The sequence below is a fragment of the Trachymyrmex septentrionalis genome, unplaced genomic scaffold (genome assembly GCF_001594115.1).
Source record: "Trachymyrmex septentrionalis isolate Tsep2-gDNA-1 unplaced genomic scaffold, Tsep1.0 scaffold223, whole genome shotgun sequence".
In the NCBI taxonomy this organism is placed as follows: Eukaryota; Metazoa; Arthropoda; class Insecta; order Hymenoptera; family Formicidae; genus Trachymyrmex; species Trachymyrmex septentrionalis.
Window position 1 is genome coordinate 197,179 of NW_017305379.1, and position 13,740 is coordinate 210,918.

At 42.4% G+C, this 13,740-nt stretch overlaps 1 protein-coding gene across 1 annotated transcript in view; it reads right to left on the minus strand.

Moving 5' to 3' along the window:
- Positions 1-13,740, minus strand: part of LOC108748497 (teneurin-m) — a 49,861-nt gene that overhangs the window by 10,599 nt on the left and 25,522 nt on the right. Inside the window, exons 3-10 of the mRNA XM_018486711.1 lie at positions 9,859-9,943; positions 7,920-8,083; positions 4,429-7,074; positions 3,348-3,637; positions 2,926-3,172; positions 1,836-2,210; positions 836-1,171; positions 335-542 (exon numbers count right to left, since the gene is read on the minus strand). Of these exons, the coding sequence (XP_018342213.1) occupies positions 335-542; positions 836-1,171; positions 1,836-2,210; positions 2,926-3,172; positions 3,348-3,637; positions 4,429-7,074; positions 7,920-8,083; positions 9,859-9,943 (4,351 nt within the window). The remainder of the gene's footprint in view (positions 1-334; positions 543-835; positions 1,172-1,835; positions 2,211-2,925; positions 3,173-3,347; positions 3,638-4,428; positions 7,075-7,919; positions 8,084-9,858; positions 9,944-13,740) is intronic.

Here is a 13,740-nt window from a genome sequence, read left to right on the forward strand (position 1 = left end):
CGTTCAATAAAATTTGTACCGAAAGAAGAAATAATTTCGTATTTTCTTCAAAACATCCATATGTGAAAGAAAATATGGTAAATTTGTGTGTATAGCGTCAATAGTTAACGTGTTCCTATTTAATGCTGCCATTTTCTCATAATCACGCACATGTGTTGAGATATTCCTATTTCATTACTTTACTCAGAGACACGCAGACTGTAGACGCAACATCGACATCGGGACGGACAATTTTCGCTAACGGTTTCAACGCGCTGACGACGAGGACCATGACGACGACATTGGTCGCAAGGATGAGAGGGGAAAGTCTCGTGACGATTGACGGCAAACTTACCTCTCGTTGAAGGTCTCCTGACGAGCGTAGTTCTGCAGACTGCCCTCGTCGATTAGGAACTTCATTCTCTCGAAGAAGGATGCAGTGATAGCGGGTGGTTGTTTCCGTAGTAATATATCGATTGGCTTAGGAGCTGAAACGCACAGCTGGCTGCTGTGGCATATGTGATTGGAGCAACACTCTGGATCGGCGCAATCAATGAGACCATCTAGAAGGTACATTATTTTCCATTAAAGTTGCAAAGAAGAAATATTGTTGATAGCTTCGGATAGTTGCTTCATTTTGAAAAAAATAGTCTAAATATAAATACTTTGAATATGAGGACTGCGTTTTCAGTTTCAGAGTTTCTATGTCACTTTATTCTTAGTTTACTTTTTTTATTGTTTAACTTTGAAATTAAATGGATTATATCTATGAGATATTGTGAAATACATGAATAATGATAAAATTTTTATATTAATGTAAAAAAAAAAAACAAAATATGATATTTATATGCTGTACCTTTATCATTGTCTCGTCCGTCGTTACAATTTTGTTCTAAGAGCACGTTGCAGTCCTTGCCGTCCCAGCCATTATAACACTGACACTCCCATTGCGCGTCGTTCGACACTCTGCACTGTCCGTGGCCGGAACAGGAATTCGGACAGCCCTCCATCGTGCAGTGTTTTCCGTTCCATCCGGTGACGCATAGACACGTGCCATTCTTGCATTGTCCATGCTCGTTGCAGCGAGGATCGCATTGCTTCAGATTGCACAGCTCACCGGACCAACCTGGTAAGCAGTCGCAGGCGTTGTCCACGCAATGTCCGTGAGGGCCGCAATCAAGATCGCATAGTTCTGAAACACGGTGAAGCGAGAAAGAGCTTTGAAAATAACAGTTCGAAGTGCTCGGGAATATGGAAGTGTGTTAGTTTCGAAGCAAACACTCAGAAGCAAAGCGATGATCGTTCGATAAATAAACGAAGTTATGAAAAAGGGATCTAGAAAAGTGTCTTAAAATTTACTTCGTAAATATTCTGCCACTACCCAGAAACCTGGAAACATAGGAATCGTCAATTCGCTGAAAGTACAATCAATATTTTTAACTCATATCGCGGTTACTTTATTAATTTTAAATTATATAGATCAATATAGATATCCTTGTCAACAACGCTAATTATGATGTATCCACTATAGTTTCTAAATTGAATTTGAACACATAATGAATATCAAAGGATAAAATCAATTAATTAAACGCTGAAAGATATTTACCTAAAAAGAAAAAACTAATGGCAAAGATGAAATGTTTGGAGTCCTCTAAAAATTAGTTAACAATAATTTTTTTTATTTTTAATTCCTATCTATTCCTATCTTTTTTAGATTTAAATAACTTCTGTATTTTTGAGCTGGAAATGATATATTTACAAGTGAGTTATTACAATTATTGCAACATTGTATTTCTTACTCAATGTATAATACTTTTATAAAATATAAATAGGTTTACATTTATTCGTTCACTCACCTTTCGAACAATCATCACCGGACCACATGGGTTCGCAGACGCAGGTCTGAGTCTCCAGATCGAAATTCCCGTGGCCGCTGCAGTCCGGCAGGCATTGCAGTGCCTCTTTATCCATTTGACTGCAATCGGCACCTTTCCAGCCCTTTTTACAGATGCACGTACCCTCAGCGCAGAAACCGTGACCTGAGCAAGTCGGATGTGGACAGTCGACTTCCTCGCAGTACTTTCCCTTGTAGCCGCGTACACAGTTGCATTTGCCGTTGGTGCAATGACCGTGGCCGTTGCAGTCGGGTACTTCGCACTCGTCGTGTCGCAGAGAGCACTCCTTGCCCTTCCAACCGGGGTTGCATTGGCACTCGCCGTTTATGTACTCGCCTAAATCGGTACGACGAGATTATTTGTTGACGAGGACAAGAATTATTTACGCGCACAAGACTCGTGAAATTGATTTCGACTGATAGAAACTTTTAACGATTAAAGTTCGACGCAACGCAATTGTTATAACTGACTGACATTATAAATATTTGTATTTCAATTAGACCTAGAGATTACAAAAGTGCGTTGCTGTACTTTTCTCTTGAAAATTAAGTTATTATATTTTATTCACAGCAAATAAACATAGCTGTATATCGCTTCACAAGTGCACTAAGGGAGAAACTGGTATACCAAGCACCAGGAAATTAACATGTATCGCGAGTATTTGCAAAAGTGCAATACTGAAACGAGTGAAACGTAATCGGCTTTGATTTCTATTTAAAAGAAATCAATAAACGAAGCCACGCGGACTTGGTTTTTTTTAATCGGTTAAAAAACCTACCAATCGTTATTTCTTTCTATTTCAATAGGATTTTAATCAAACCCGTAACCAATAACCGATTTTTGAAGTTTATTAAAATTCCAATACGGATTTCAATTTAATATTATTTTAACCAAACGGTTGAATCCTATTATCGTAGATTTCTCAATATTTTTATAGTAATAATTTCATGTAATACTACATATGCACAAAGTAAATAGAAATTATTGTAAAACCGACATGATTACCAGTTAATTTTTGACCGAGATATCTTTCGCCGGTAGACAAGCTCACCTCTTTGACTGCAAAGAACAGGACAGACGCTCTCGCTGCAGTCTTCACCACCGAAACCAGGCTTGCACTGACAATGACCTAGAAGACACTCGCCCTTACCGCTGCAACCATTTGGACAGTTATGCGTCATATCCTCGGCGATTACAGCGATGAATGACACTTCATGAGGATCTCCGTCGTCATTGTAGAGCGAAAGAAACCAATGTCCCGGCTCCATATATTTGGTTACCTCTTTCTTAATCGACGGCTGTAAAAGTTATTAAAAATTACAATTAAACCGTCACTATTTAATATAATCGTGTATGCGTTTTGATCGTCGCGTCGTATACAGGAAGAAAATAAAAAAAGAAAAAAATTCTCTATCCGAGATTATCGGCATATTATGCAAGAAAGAGAAATAAAAATGGGTCAGCGGCACATACAATAACACTAACATGGGACGCCCTGGTAGTCCGAGCCTTGAAACCGCTGAGAACTTCCAGTAGGTCGTACTGCGTGTGCGTAGGTAGCGCGTTCCTCCTCGCATACACGCCGATACTCGCACCACGTGGAATGTTGTAGTCGAAGCGGACATAAGCGGCTTCTGATTGATAAAACTGCATGTTCCAGTAGCCGTACGGTGGTATCTCTTTGCTGAGTTTCTGACTTAAACCGACCTGAGCGAAGGTCGTTCCGTCGGGTGGGAAGGACCTCGCCGGGAACGTTCGCGCACCTATAAATACGAATCGCAATCAGAAGTGATACAGGAGTGAGTAGCTCGAGTTTCCGTTGGATAATGTAAATTGAGATCGTCATTAGTAATTTTAGTATAATTAATTGCGTTATCCATCTGTCAAAAAATGATTGTCTAATGATTGCAATATGTATTATATAAAACAGGTTGACTTTAAAAGGGAAAGAGGAAAATTGGCATTAAGTTACATAGCTTCAATATTACATTATCCGACAGATGTAAGAAGTCACTTTTGAAAGTAAAATATTCTGCAGTCTAGGCATGGATGCTTATGCATGTCAGCATTTCATGAGCGTTACATTTTTCTTCTCTATATCATTTTTAAATATAAACTACCGATTTATTTTAGTGTCAGTTATTTTATATTAATGGAATAAAAATTATTTTATTTTATTTTTTTTCGGAAACAATACATTCTCTTGCATTGCTGTTGTCAATTACACGCCAACAGCTAATTAATCGGGACATTCCGTGCAGGAATTGACTGTGGAATACATAATAGTGATTTAAAACTACGTCACTGTTATAATCTACGCAAATTAAACTACCCACTACCATCACAAACGTTTACAATGTCTACAATAGTACAGGCAAATTAACATATAATAAAATAAACTCGCGTTTGACCAGTCCGCGAGTGAACGACAAGCAAAGAAGTGAGCATCAGCATCAGCGTAGACGGAAAATAGAAAGTAGAGATGTTGGAAGAGAATAAGAGAAGTTAGAAAGAAAAGATTAAATAGAGAAAAAGAGAAGAAACGGGGCCTCACCTTCAAGAATAAGTATAGTGGGTTCTGGAGGTAGCGGAGTGCTCCCAGAGCAAGACCACGCATCAGTGCTTACTTCCGACTCGTAAGTCGACGCGGAGGTCTCGTTGGTTGACTCACCACTCTCAGCGGTGTCTGTCGAGGAAGGATAATAGTCTTCGGTGGTGGAGGTCGCGTAAGGTCTTACCGAATCTTTGCTGGATAATTCTTCGTCCCTTTTATCCGTCAGTCTCTCCCCTGGCTCCTCGGGGGAATTCTCGGCTAACAGAGTGGAGTTAACGCTCTCGAGCTCCTGCTCGAAATCGTCGTCGTCGATCGCTGAAAAGTTGTCCCATTCGTCAGAAGATGAGCCCATGCAGGGGCAGGAGCACTCGCACTCGCCGCCAGCCCAGATCGGCGCCGGTGGCGAGGCAGGTGGCTGCGGCGGTGGCGGTAATCGCGTATCGATCGTGTCAATCGATTCATTGTCGTTAGCAGGGATTTTTTTCATGCTTGCTGCGGATGGCTCCGATAGCCGCTCGGCCGTGCGTATCTGCGCCTGATCGACGTTAATCCCAGATGAATGGTTAATCGCGTCGCTTTCCGCCGTTGGTACCGACACTGACAGGATGTAAAGCGGCTTCGAGGAAACTGCGGATGAATCCTCGGTGGCGATCGTTACGTTTATGAGCACTCGATGCGACGACGATGAAAATGAGGACGATGAAGACGATGGCTGTGAAGGATCGTGATACACGGGTACCTCTACGATCTGCACCCGCTGGATCACAGGAGGGTCGGACCGAGAAGGGAACTTAGGTGACGCGTTACCCAATGAATCATGCATCGTTTCATGCAGGGTGTCCGTTGAAGGGGAGTTATAATTAGTCTTGATCGATGGAGAATTTTCAACGGATTCGTCAGCGGCGGACGCCTCGTGGAACTTCTTTTTAAACTTTCGAAGAAACTCTTCGTCGTCTTTCTCTCTCTCGATGATCCGTACATTGTCTTCATTCCATTCTTGTCGAAGAGCGGCGTTCATCTTTACGTCGTTGTTAAGAATCGGAATGGATTCGGGTGATTTAGCAGGGAGTTCCGCTTTTGCGGTTTCGACGGGTTGCTTCTTGTCCTGGAGGTCGACGATCTCCACGTCGTCCTGCCCGTAGCTGTAAATCGGCACAGGATAGTCTCGTTGCAGTTCCTCGGACTGTTCGGAAGTTTTAGCTAAATTGGATGAAGCTACAAATTCGGAAGACGAAAATTCTCTGGAGAGTTCCCGCATTTCTTTCACGATGTTGAACGGCTCTGAATTTGTGATTATATTTGTCGAGTTACTGTTGTTTTTTTCAAAGATGGTCCATCTCTCATTTTCCGAGTTAATGTTCTCCTCAAACACGTCGTCACGATCTTCGGCCTCCGCTACATCTTCGAACTTTCCAACATTCTCATCCTTACTCGATAAAGTATTAAGCGCCATTTTATTATCTATAGTCGTAGGCAAAACCGTGCTAGTATCTACTTCTTCCCGATTCATCTCTACGGGAACTAACTCTCCGCTTGAATCAGAATTACTTACGTTCGATTGTCGATCCTCTGATCCTAGCTCGTTCAAGCGTATCTCTGTTACGGTCGTTGGTTCTACAGTGCTATCGTCTATATTATCGCTGTAATCGACGGGGAAAACGTTACGGCCATTTTCCGCAGTTCCGCCGACTACTTGACTGTAGTCACTGCTATCTGCGCCAAGTTTCGTAGACTCCGAGCCGGATGCAGACGTCGTAGCCTCGATGCCGCCATTGCTTTCGACAAAGTCCGAACTTTCGGACGTGCCGACGTTATCGATATCGCGGCCGAAATCCGTGAAGTCATCGCGGCTAAGTTTCGTTACCGGGGCTTTCGACGCAACGTGTACGTTGCCATCGGCGGCTGCGAACTTCGGGGTGTATTTCGCGGAAGTGTCTTGCGACGATCGCAAGGTCGTACTGGACGTCTCGTTATAGGACGACTGCCGAACGGAAGCTGACGCGAGAGAATTGCCAGAGCCGACAGAAACAGAAGACGAAGAGGCGAGATGGTCGACGCCGACAGTGGTATGAATCGAATGATCGTGCGAGTAGTTAGTAGCGGTAGAAGAGACATTCACGACAAGCTGTATCATCCGCGAGGGAGCCGTCGATCCCGATGACTCCGGCGGCGTGTCCTTGATAGCTTCGATCGAACGGTCGATGGCTCCTCTCACTGGACTCTGACCATCCACATGCTCCGGATCATGCACAACCTTACCAGAAGACTCCTTCTCATGCAACGGAACTGACCGCTGCCACCCGAACCCCGAGGTCTCCGCCTCAGCGACAGTGGTCAAGGACAGATCCTCGGGGTCATGGCGAGAGGGTGATGGCGCGACAGTTTGGTGCAACGCATGCTCGTTAAACGTGTCTCTACGCTTGCGACTGTATACGACACCATCTAACAACATGCTATCCGACGTGCTAATACTACCTCCTGACGATGACTGCGGCCGCGTCCTGCCGCTCGACTGCGATGACGTCGATGTGGACGACGTGGACGTCTTATTCGCCTCACCCGACGACGGCTTGGCGTCGGTGTTCTCGCCCACCAAGACTGAGCACGCCTTCGTGCCTTGGTACGACCAGTTCACTAAATGGGATGCTTAATAAGGGATCAATTAGAATTGGATGTAGTGTTAGTTTATTAAAGATTGCGCTATGTTACTTTTCACGATGTTACTTCAAAATTATATTTTGAAGGCAACGTGAAAATCTAAAAAGTATTTAAAATACGTGTGATAGATAAAGATGTGTTTGTAAAAATGCTTTTTAAAAATGCAGATCAAATTTATCGTTCAAAAATAACGTATTTAAAAGGTGTTAAATTTTTATTTAAATTACAAAGCCAACACTGGGTATTGTGTGTGTGAATTCAAATTCTTTATTGAGTAACAGGTTAGTTAGATGTTTCGATCTTCCGCTTTTAGATCGTCCTTAATAATTAATAAAACAATAATATTTATCCCGTTTTGACGTTAAACAGTTTAACGTTCTAACTGACGAATGGTACATGAGGTACTGCAGATTCGATATAACACTCAATTTGATTAATATAACAATTAACGAATTTCCACTACTATTTTTCAAGAAATTTATCAGTGTTAACACATTCATATATTTTATATATCTAAACATGACTCTATTTTAATGTATTGGATTGCGATATTCTCTTCAATCTCCATGAAATAATTTCGGAATATTTTTGTTTTATTAATTATTAAGGATGACCTAAAAACGAGAAGTCGAAACGTCTATATGACTTGTTATTTAATAAAGAAATCGCACAGAAACACCTGAAGTTGGCTCTGATTTGTACTTTTGTAATTTATACTTGCTAGAGCCTTTCACTACGTTTGCTTCTACTTAAAATTACACACTCAATGTAAGACAAGGTATTGCTTATAGAGTAAAGAAAGATTGCTCGGAATGCAATATGCGAATAATTACCTGCGACGTAGGTCAATGCAGCAGTCAAGCAGAGCGAGAGCATAATTACTACTATGGCAATTAGTTTCCAGCTGCACCAATCGATTCCCTTGCGGAAATGACAGCGGATGCTTTGTCTCCTCATCGGGATCATCGACGGGGCGTGCCCGTAAGGTAAAGGTACTCTGAAAATCAATGAAGTTCGATTTGTAGCAGCCATATGTAAATTCCCATCATGACGGGGCGAGCAGATCCGCCTAACACGCGCATTATCCGTTTATTAGCGGTCACAGATTAATTCTTGTCCCATCGTTTTATCCGAAGATAAACGACTTCGATAGCCATTCAGTACTGAAACCCTGTTCCAAGACGTTGCATAATTTCTCAATGCGCCGCCGTTGTAATTAGAGAAACACCGCCAAGGAACCTCGGTACAATTTTCAGGCACGTTCAGCCGAACTCTCTCTCGAAGTTTCGGCACTCTCTTTCTCTCTCTCCCTCTCCCTTCTACCTTTCTCTTACTCTCCCTCGTGACGTTCGAGAAACTCGTAATGTATTCTCGCTCGTTACATACCCCCGTGGAAAAGCAGCAGCCCTCGAGTGTGTTTGTACTGAACGTTGCCGCCGCCGCCGCCGCCGCCGCCGCCGTTTCCAAGTAACTCACAAATGTCTAACCAAAATATTTAAACGCAACCCGTCGGATTCTGAAGCGCAAGCGGGAAACGCATTTGCTTTCGTTGCACCGTGTGATAATGAAAAAAACGAGAACCAAGCGGCGTCTACCAGGCGTCCTTTCTCCCGCTGTTGATTCTACGCGGATTGGACGCGCATTTTTTTTCTATCGCGCAAACCAAATAAAAGCGGACGATTTGGAGTTTCCCCGAGTGAAACTTCCGGTCTCTGAATTCTCCATTTTACAGCCCGATGTCGAAATGTTTAACCGAATGTTTGACTTATTCGTTACAAAGTTTCAATATTGAAATATCCTACGTTTTCGAACGTTAAGCTCTTCGGTTTTATCACATTTACATTTTTAGGATATTTCGCTTTGTTTTGATTTTTAATAAAGAAAGTGAAATATTAATTTTATGCGAGAATAAAAAAGAATATCAGATCACGTCAGTTTCTAGCGCTATCGACGTGCTATTTCGCGTATGTTTGCTTCTGTAAAATGTTAAAAAAATTTTAAAACGTACGAATTAATTTAATAAAAAAATAAATAAATGAAATAGAGTAAAAAAAAAAACAAACAAATTATATTGTGCACTCGAATGCCGGATCGGCTGAGAATTAGCATTGGCTATTTTATCAAATTAGTTTTCTTATTCCGCGTTACTTCAATATCGTTCTATATTCAATCTCTTAAAAATGACTCGTTCAACTTTCGAGCCGCGCGCGTTAATGCCATTTAACAAATTTGCATACCGTAAAAGCGGAGAAACTCGAATCTCCGTTGGCTCCCGGGGTAGCGCGTTATCAAATTCCATTCTCTTCTCTCTCTCACCCCGCGGCCGAAAGAAGTTCATTTACCGGCTTCGTAAACACGACGCGAATATCGCAGCAGCACTCACGTTTTGCAAGTTTCGGCGACGCGCTCCTCTGCAGATCTGCGGCGAATGGTCCTCGTAAAGATTCGCAAAACCGAAGATTTTCTACGGGCAAACACGTCACGAGAGAGCGCAGGAGAGGTGCACGCTCGCTTTCTTGAGATGCGACAATCCACGTTCAAACGTTTGTGCCGCGAGTCGACTGAATGGATGATTCATGAGGATCGCTTCGAGTAGCACGAAGAAAGAAGCGGAGAACCAGAAGTCGGCCTTGTTTACGTGTTATAGATTCGATCATGCGTCGGTTTTTGGAACACGAGTTTTCTCAGCCTCGCACGGTCTCGATTCATTCTCGGGGACACCACGCCGCATGGCAGACGGAGGAAGAAGTATTGTGCGGTAAACGGTCTTACCTGTCCATGTTGTTCTGCAGCTCCACTTTTATTGGACTGTTCCCCGTGGACTGATTCTTGTTGTTGTATTCATTCTTCGGTATCTCTGCAAAAGAGAAACGAGAGAATGAAGACAGTTTGTTATATTCGCCGTCTGACAGATCGGCGAAATTTCTCGTGGGAAACAACGTAGGCGCCCCATCAAGTTTTTCTTCGCCGTCCAAAATGTAAATGCAATTCAGCGCGATGTAGTTTACATTTTACGTAATGCATACAAAATCGTATTATACAGGAAGCGTCATAATACACGCGGAAAATTGGAGGTAAGATAGCTTTTTCGACGAGCTCTTTCGCCGCGCTTTGTGCAAGGGGGCCGTTATTCCTCAATTTTTTAAGTTGCTCGTCCAGGATTAGCCGTTCTATCAAGTTAACTGATTTACCGAGGGTAAATGATATCGTTAGAGCCGCTAATAGACAGCACGCATTACGTTTTGACGTAGGCTCTCTATGCTCGGTTTGACGGGGTTAAAAATGCTTGCTGTCGATCCGCCGTCGGGATAATCACGCCCCACGCTTACGTTTACTCTCACGCGGCATTTCCGATTACGTGCGGAACGTGTAATTATGGAGGAGAGCTCTCGAGCGCGGAGGTTTGGTGAGCGCGAGGCGTGGCTGGCCGTTAAATAAATTACGACAGTGTCGATTCTTCACTTTCAACGCGAGAGACTTTTCCCGGTGAACGCCCAGACGCGATTCTTTGTGATGCCAGACGCGAACGTCTTTCTACTCGCGCCGTTTCTACACCACACACACACACACACACACACACACGCACGCACGCACACACACAAAGACACGCGAGGTAGAAGGAAAGGAACGGCACAGCGATCGCGGAGCTCCTGTTGAATCGATAAGTATATGATTCATCGCGGTTTTGGCTTGAATTTCAAGCAACCGCGGCTACGACTTGTGCGAAGGGAAGGAAGCCTGTAAATGCGTTCTCAGGTCTTAGAAAACTGTCAAACACAAGGCGGTCTTGTAAAACCGAAGAGAAATCGTAGGAAAAAGGAAACCGCTGCTCAAAAAGAAGCTAATTTGGTAGTATAATACATTGAAAAATGTGACTGTTTTCCTTTTGTCGTCTTTTAAGGTCTCCGGAAGTTGACAATCTTGAAAATTCAGGCCGGTACATCCTGTATACCCCGATTTCGAATATATACGACGGACGATCGTAAACGTCGTGACGACAGTCACTGATGATTAGTGGTGAGTGGTGGTGGTTTGAGGGATCACACCCTCGCAACAATATGCACGAGTAGTATTAACGCGTTAATCCTCAACCGAGAGAATCTCAAACACACAAGTTTTGGGGGCATGGAATAGCGGAGTAACACGAATTCTATTACGTCTCTCGTGATACTGAAATATTCGGGTTAATATTAGCTGTGATGAAATAGTTGGTGCGAAAAACACGCACTTCTACATTAATTTCCGTCCGCAAAAATGGGAAAGACGTGCAGCAGCGTTCATGGACAGCGGAAAATATCGCGGAAAAAAAAAATCAAAATTACATATTTAAATCTGGATATAATAACTGATAAAATAGAAATAAGCATGCTGAAATGTATTTACATTTGAAACAAGCTCTGAATTAATTTTGGAAGTTTAACTCGATACGTTTCTCTCTCTCTCTCTCTCTCTCTCTCTCTCTCTGCCTATCCGCATGTCGAGATACGGTCGCACGCGGTAGCGCGGTGCGCATTTAAAACGCAGTGCTTCAGCGTTTTGAATATTAATGAGCCACTTTACACGTTTACGCGCGCAAGCGGCATTCGAGTTCGAGCTTTGTTGTTCTTGACACTTAGCTCGTCTCAAGCCCGCTCCATGAAACCCTTTTTCGGGACACGCTCGAAGAACGGGGAGAGCTGCTCTGCTTCAACGCCCTTTGTCTTCTTACGGGGAGACTCGTCCAACTCTTAACATTTCCCCGTATCTTCAGGCATACCTTGGTGAACGGTAAAACGCGGGCGTGGGAAGAGAAGAGGGCCCGGCCGAAGCTGCTGACCCCACCACCGCTAATTGCAGGTGTTGCCCCGCTCCGGCCTCGAAATCCGGCGATTATGCCATTTAGGCAGATATCGGTGATTACGGTGATTTCGGGGATACTCCGTTCCGTTCTACCTGGAGGGTGTATTTCTCTCGTTTTTATTTTTCTTCAGGGTGCTTAAGCGCACGAGACGGCGACCCCCGTCGTCCGGAATCGAATTAAAGGAGAATATTCGCTAATCGGTGGTTCGCCGGCGAGAATTCATTCTAATTGGCGACCTGCCAGGTGATTTACCGCCGATGATGCGCAAGCGAGAGGCATCTTCACGCAAGGAATTGCTTTGACGAAGGGTTGAACGTGAGTACGCATCAAATTGGAATTGTATTGGTCGTGTCAAATCATTTAAGGGATCAGAATTCCGGTTGCATGATAATGCTGAGCTACGTATCTATAAATTATATAAGTCAAGAGCTGTAAGATGACTTTTCTCGAATGACACGAAAAATGTTGGAAGAAAATTTAGCAAACATAAGCAAAAAATATCTAATATCGTAGAGAATGAAATATATAAACTTTGCAAAAAAAATACTAATTTAATAAAGTATTTTGAAAATTAAACTCCTTTCTTTTTTTTATTACTTTTATTATTATTATGTTGTAGACGAAGAAGTTTTTTAATAATATTTTAGAAATTTTTAAAACGAAAGAGATAGATTTATCGAGTGTACAAAGGTACAAGTAATCAAATAACGTAATCATTTAGTACATAAAAACGTTTTCACAATTTACACGTCATTTAACTTATAATTATAGTAAAAATAAATAAGCTTAGAGTAGAGGTAGATCTTCGAGTTAGGTAGTAGACAGACTCGATCGGAAAAACAAGAGCAAATTCATCTATTCTATTGCATGAGCAAGTTTCCATTTTTAGGAAGGAAGGTCTTGACTGTGGACTTGCATTATGCAGACGGCTATAAGCGTCAGGCGGTGTCATAACCGAGCAGTCAATAAGACGAAGGATCGTAAGGCTCGTAAATCACCATTTGAGCTATCCCACGGATTTTTAAGAAAACCTTTGAAATGATCCACGTTTGCTTTAGAAAAACATCAGGGTGCATCGAAGGAACAGTCAACCATGGCGCTCGACCATGGAATTTGAAAAATCTTTACGACGAGCCGAACAAGAGAAAAGAGCGTGTCATTGGGTGCCCGGGTATTTGTGCCGGACACTTCCCGAGTCGCCGAGTGGACCAAGGGAGACTTTATACGTAGAAAAGCTTAGGTTTCGCCGTTGTTTTCTCTGTAGTCGATATCACGCGTCGGTGGAGTACGTCGGAAAAATGTCGCCGCAAGGCGCCCTTTTCTTTCCACGAGTGTGCTCGGTGATATGGCAAAGGACAAGTGAAACCGTCAAGGGACTCGTCCTTCATCTTTGTATATGGTTCGAATTTTGTCCATTGTTTTCCATATGGAAATCGAACAATGTCTCTATTCAATTTCTTAAAAAAATCAGGTAAATTAATCTTTAGTACATATTGGGGCATTCGTGTCCTCCATATTTCTTTTGACAAAAAAACCTAGGCGCATCAAGTAATTGATTATAACATTTATATATAACTTTTTTTTAAATAAGTATAAAATCTTCTATATATTATTTAATGACGATTAACACGAAACACAAATGATCTATCTATTACATTATATTAATAAAAGACCGAAAAATCACGTGTAATAGTTGAATATAAATTATAAAATCGAGGCCAAAATAATTAAATTCAACGATTCGTAATTTTACAGTTTCAATGTGTTCGTGATTTTTATTGCTTTTTTATTACTTTATTTCGGATAGTTACTAT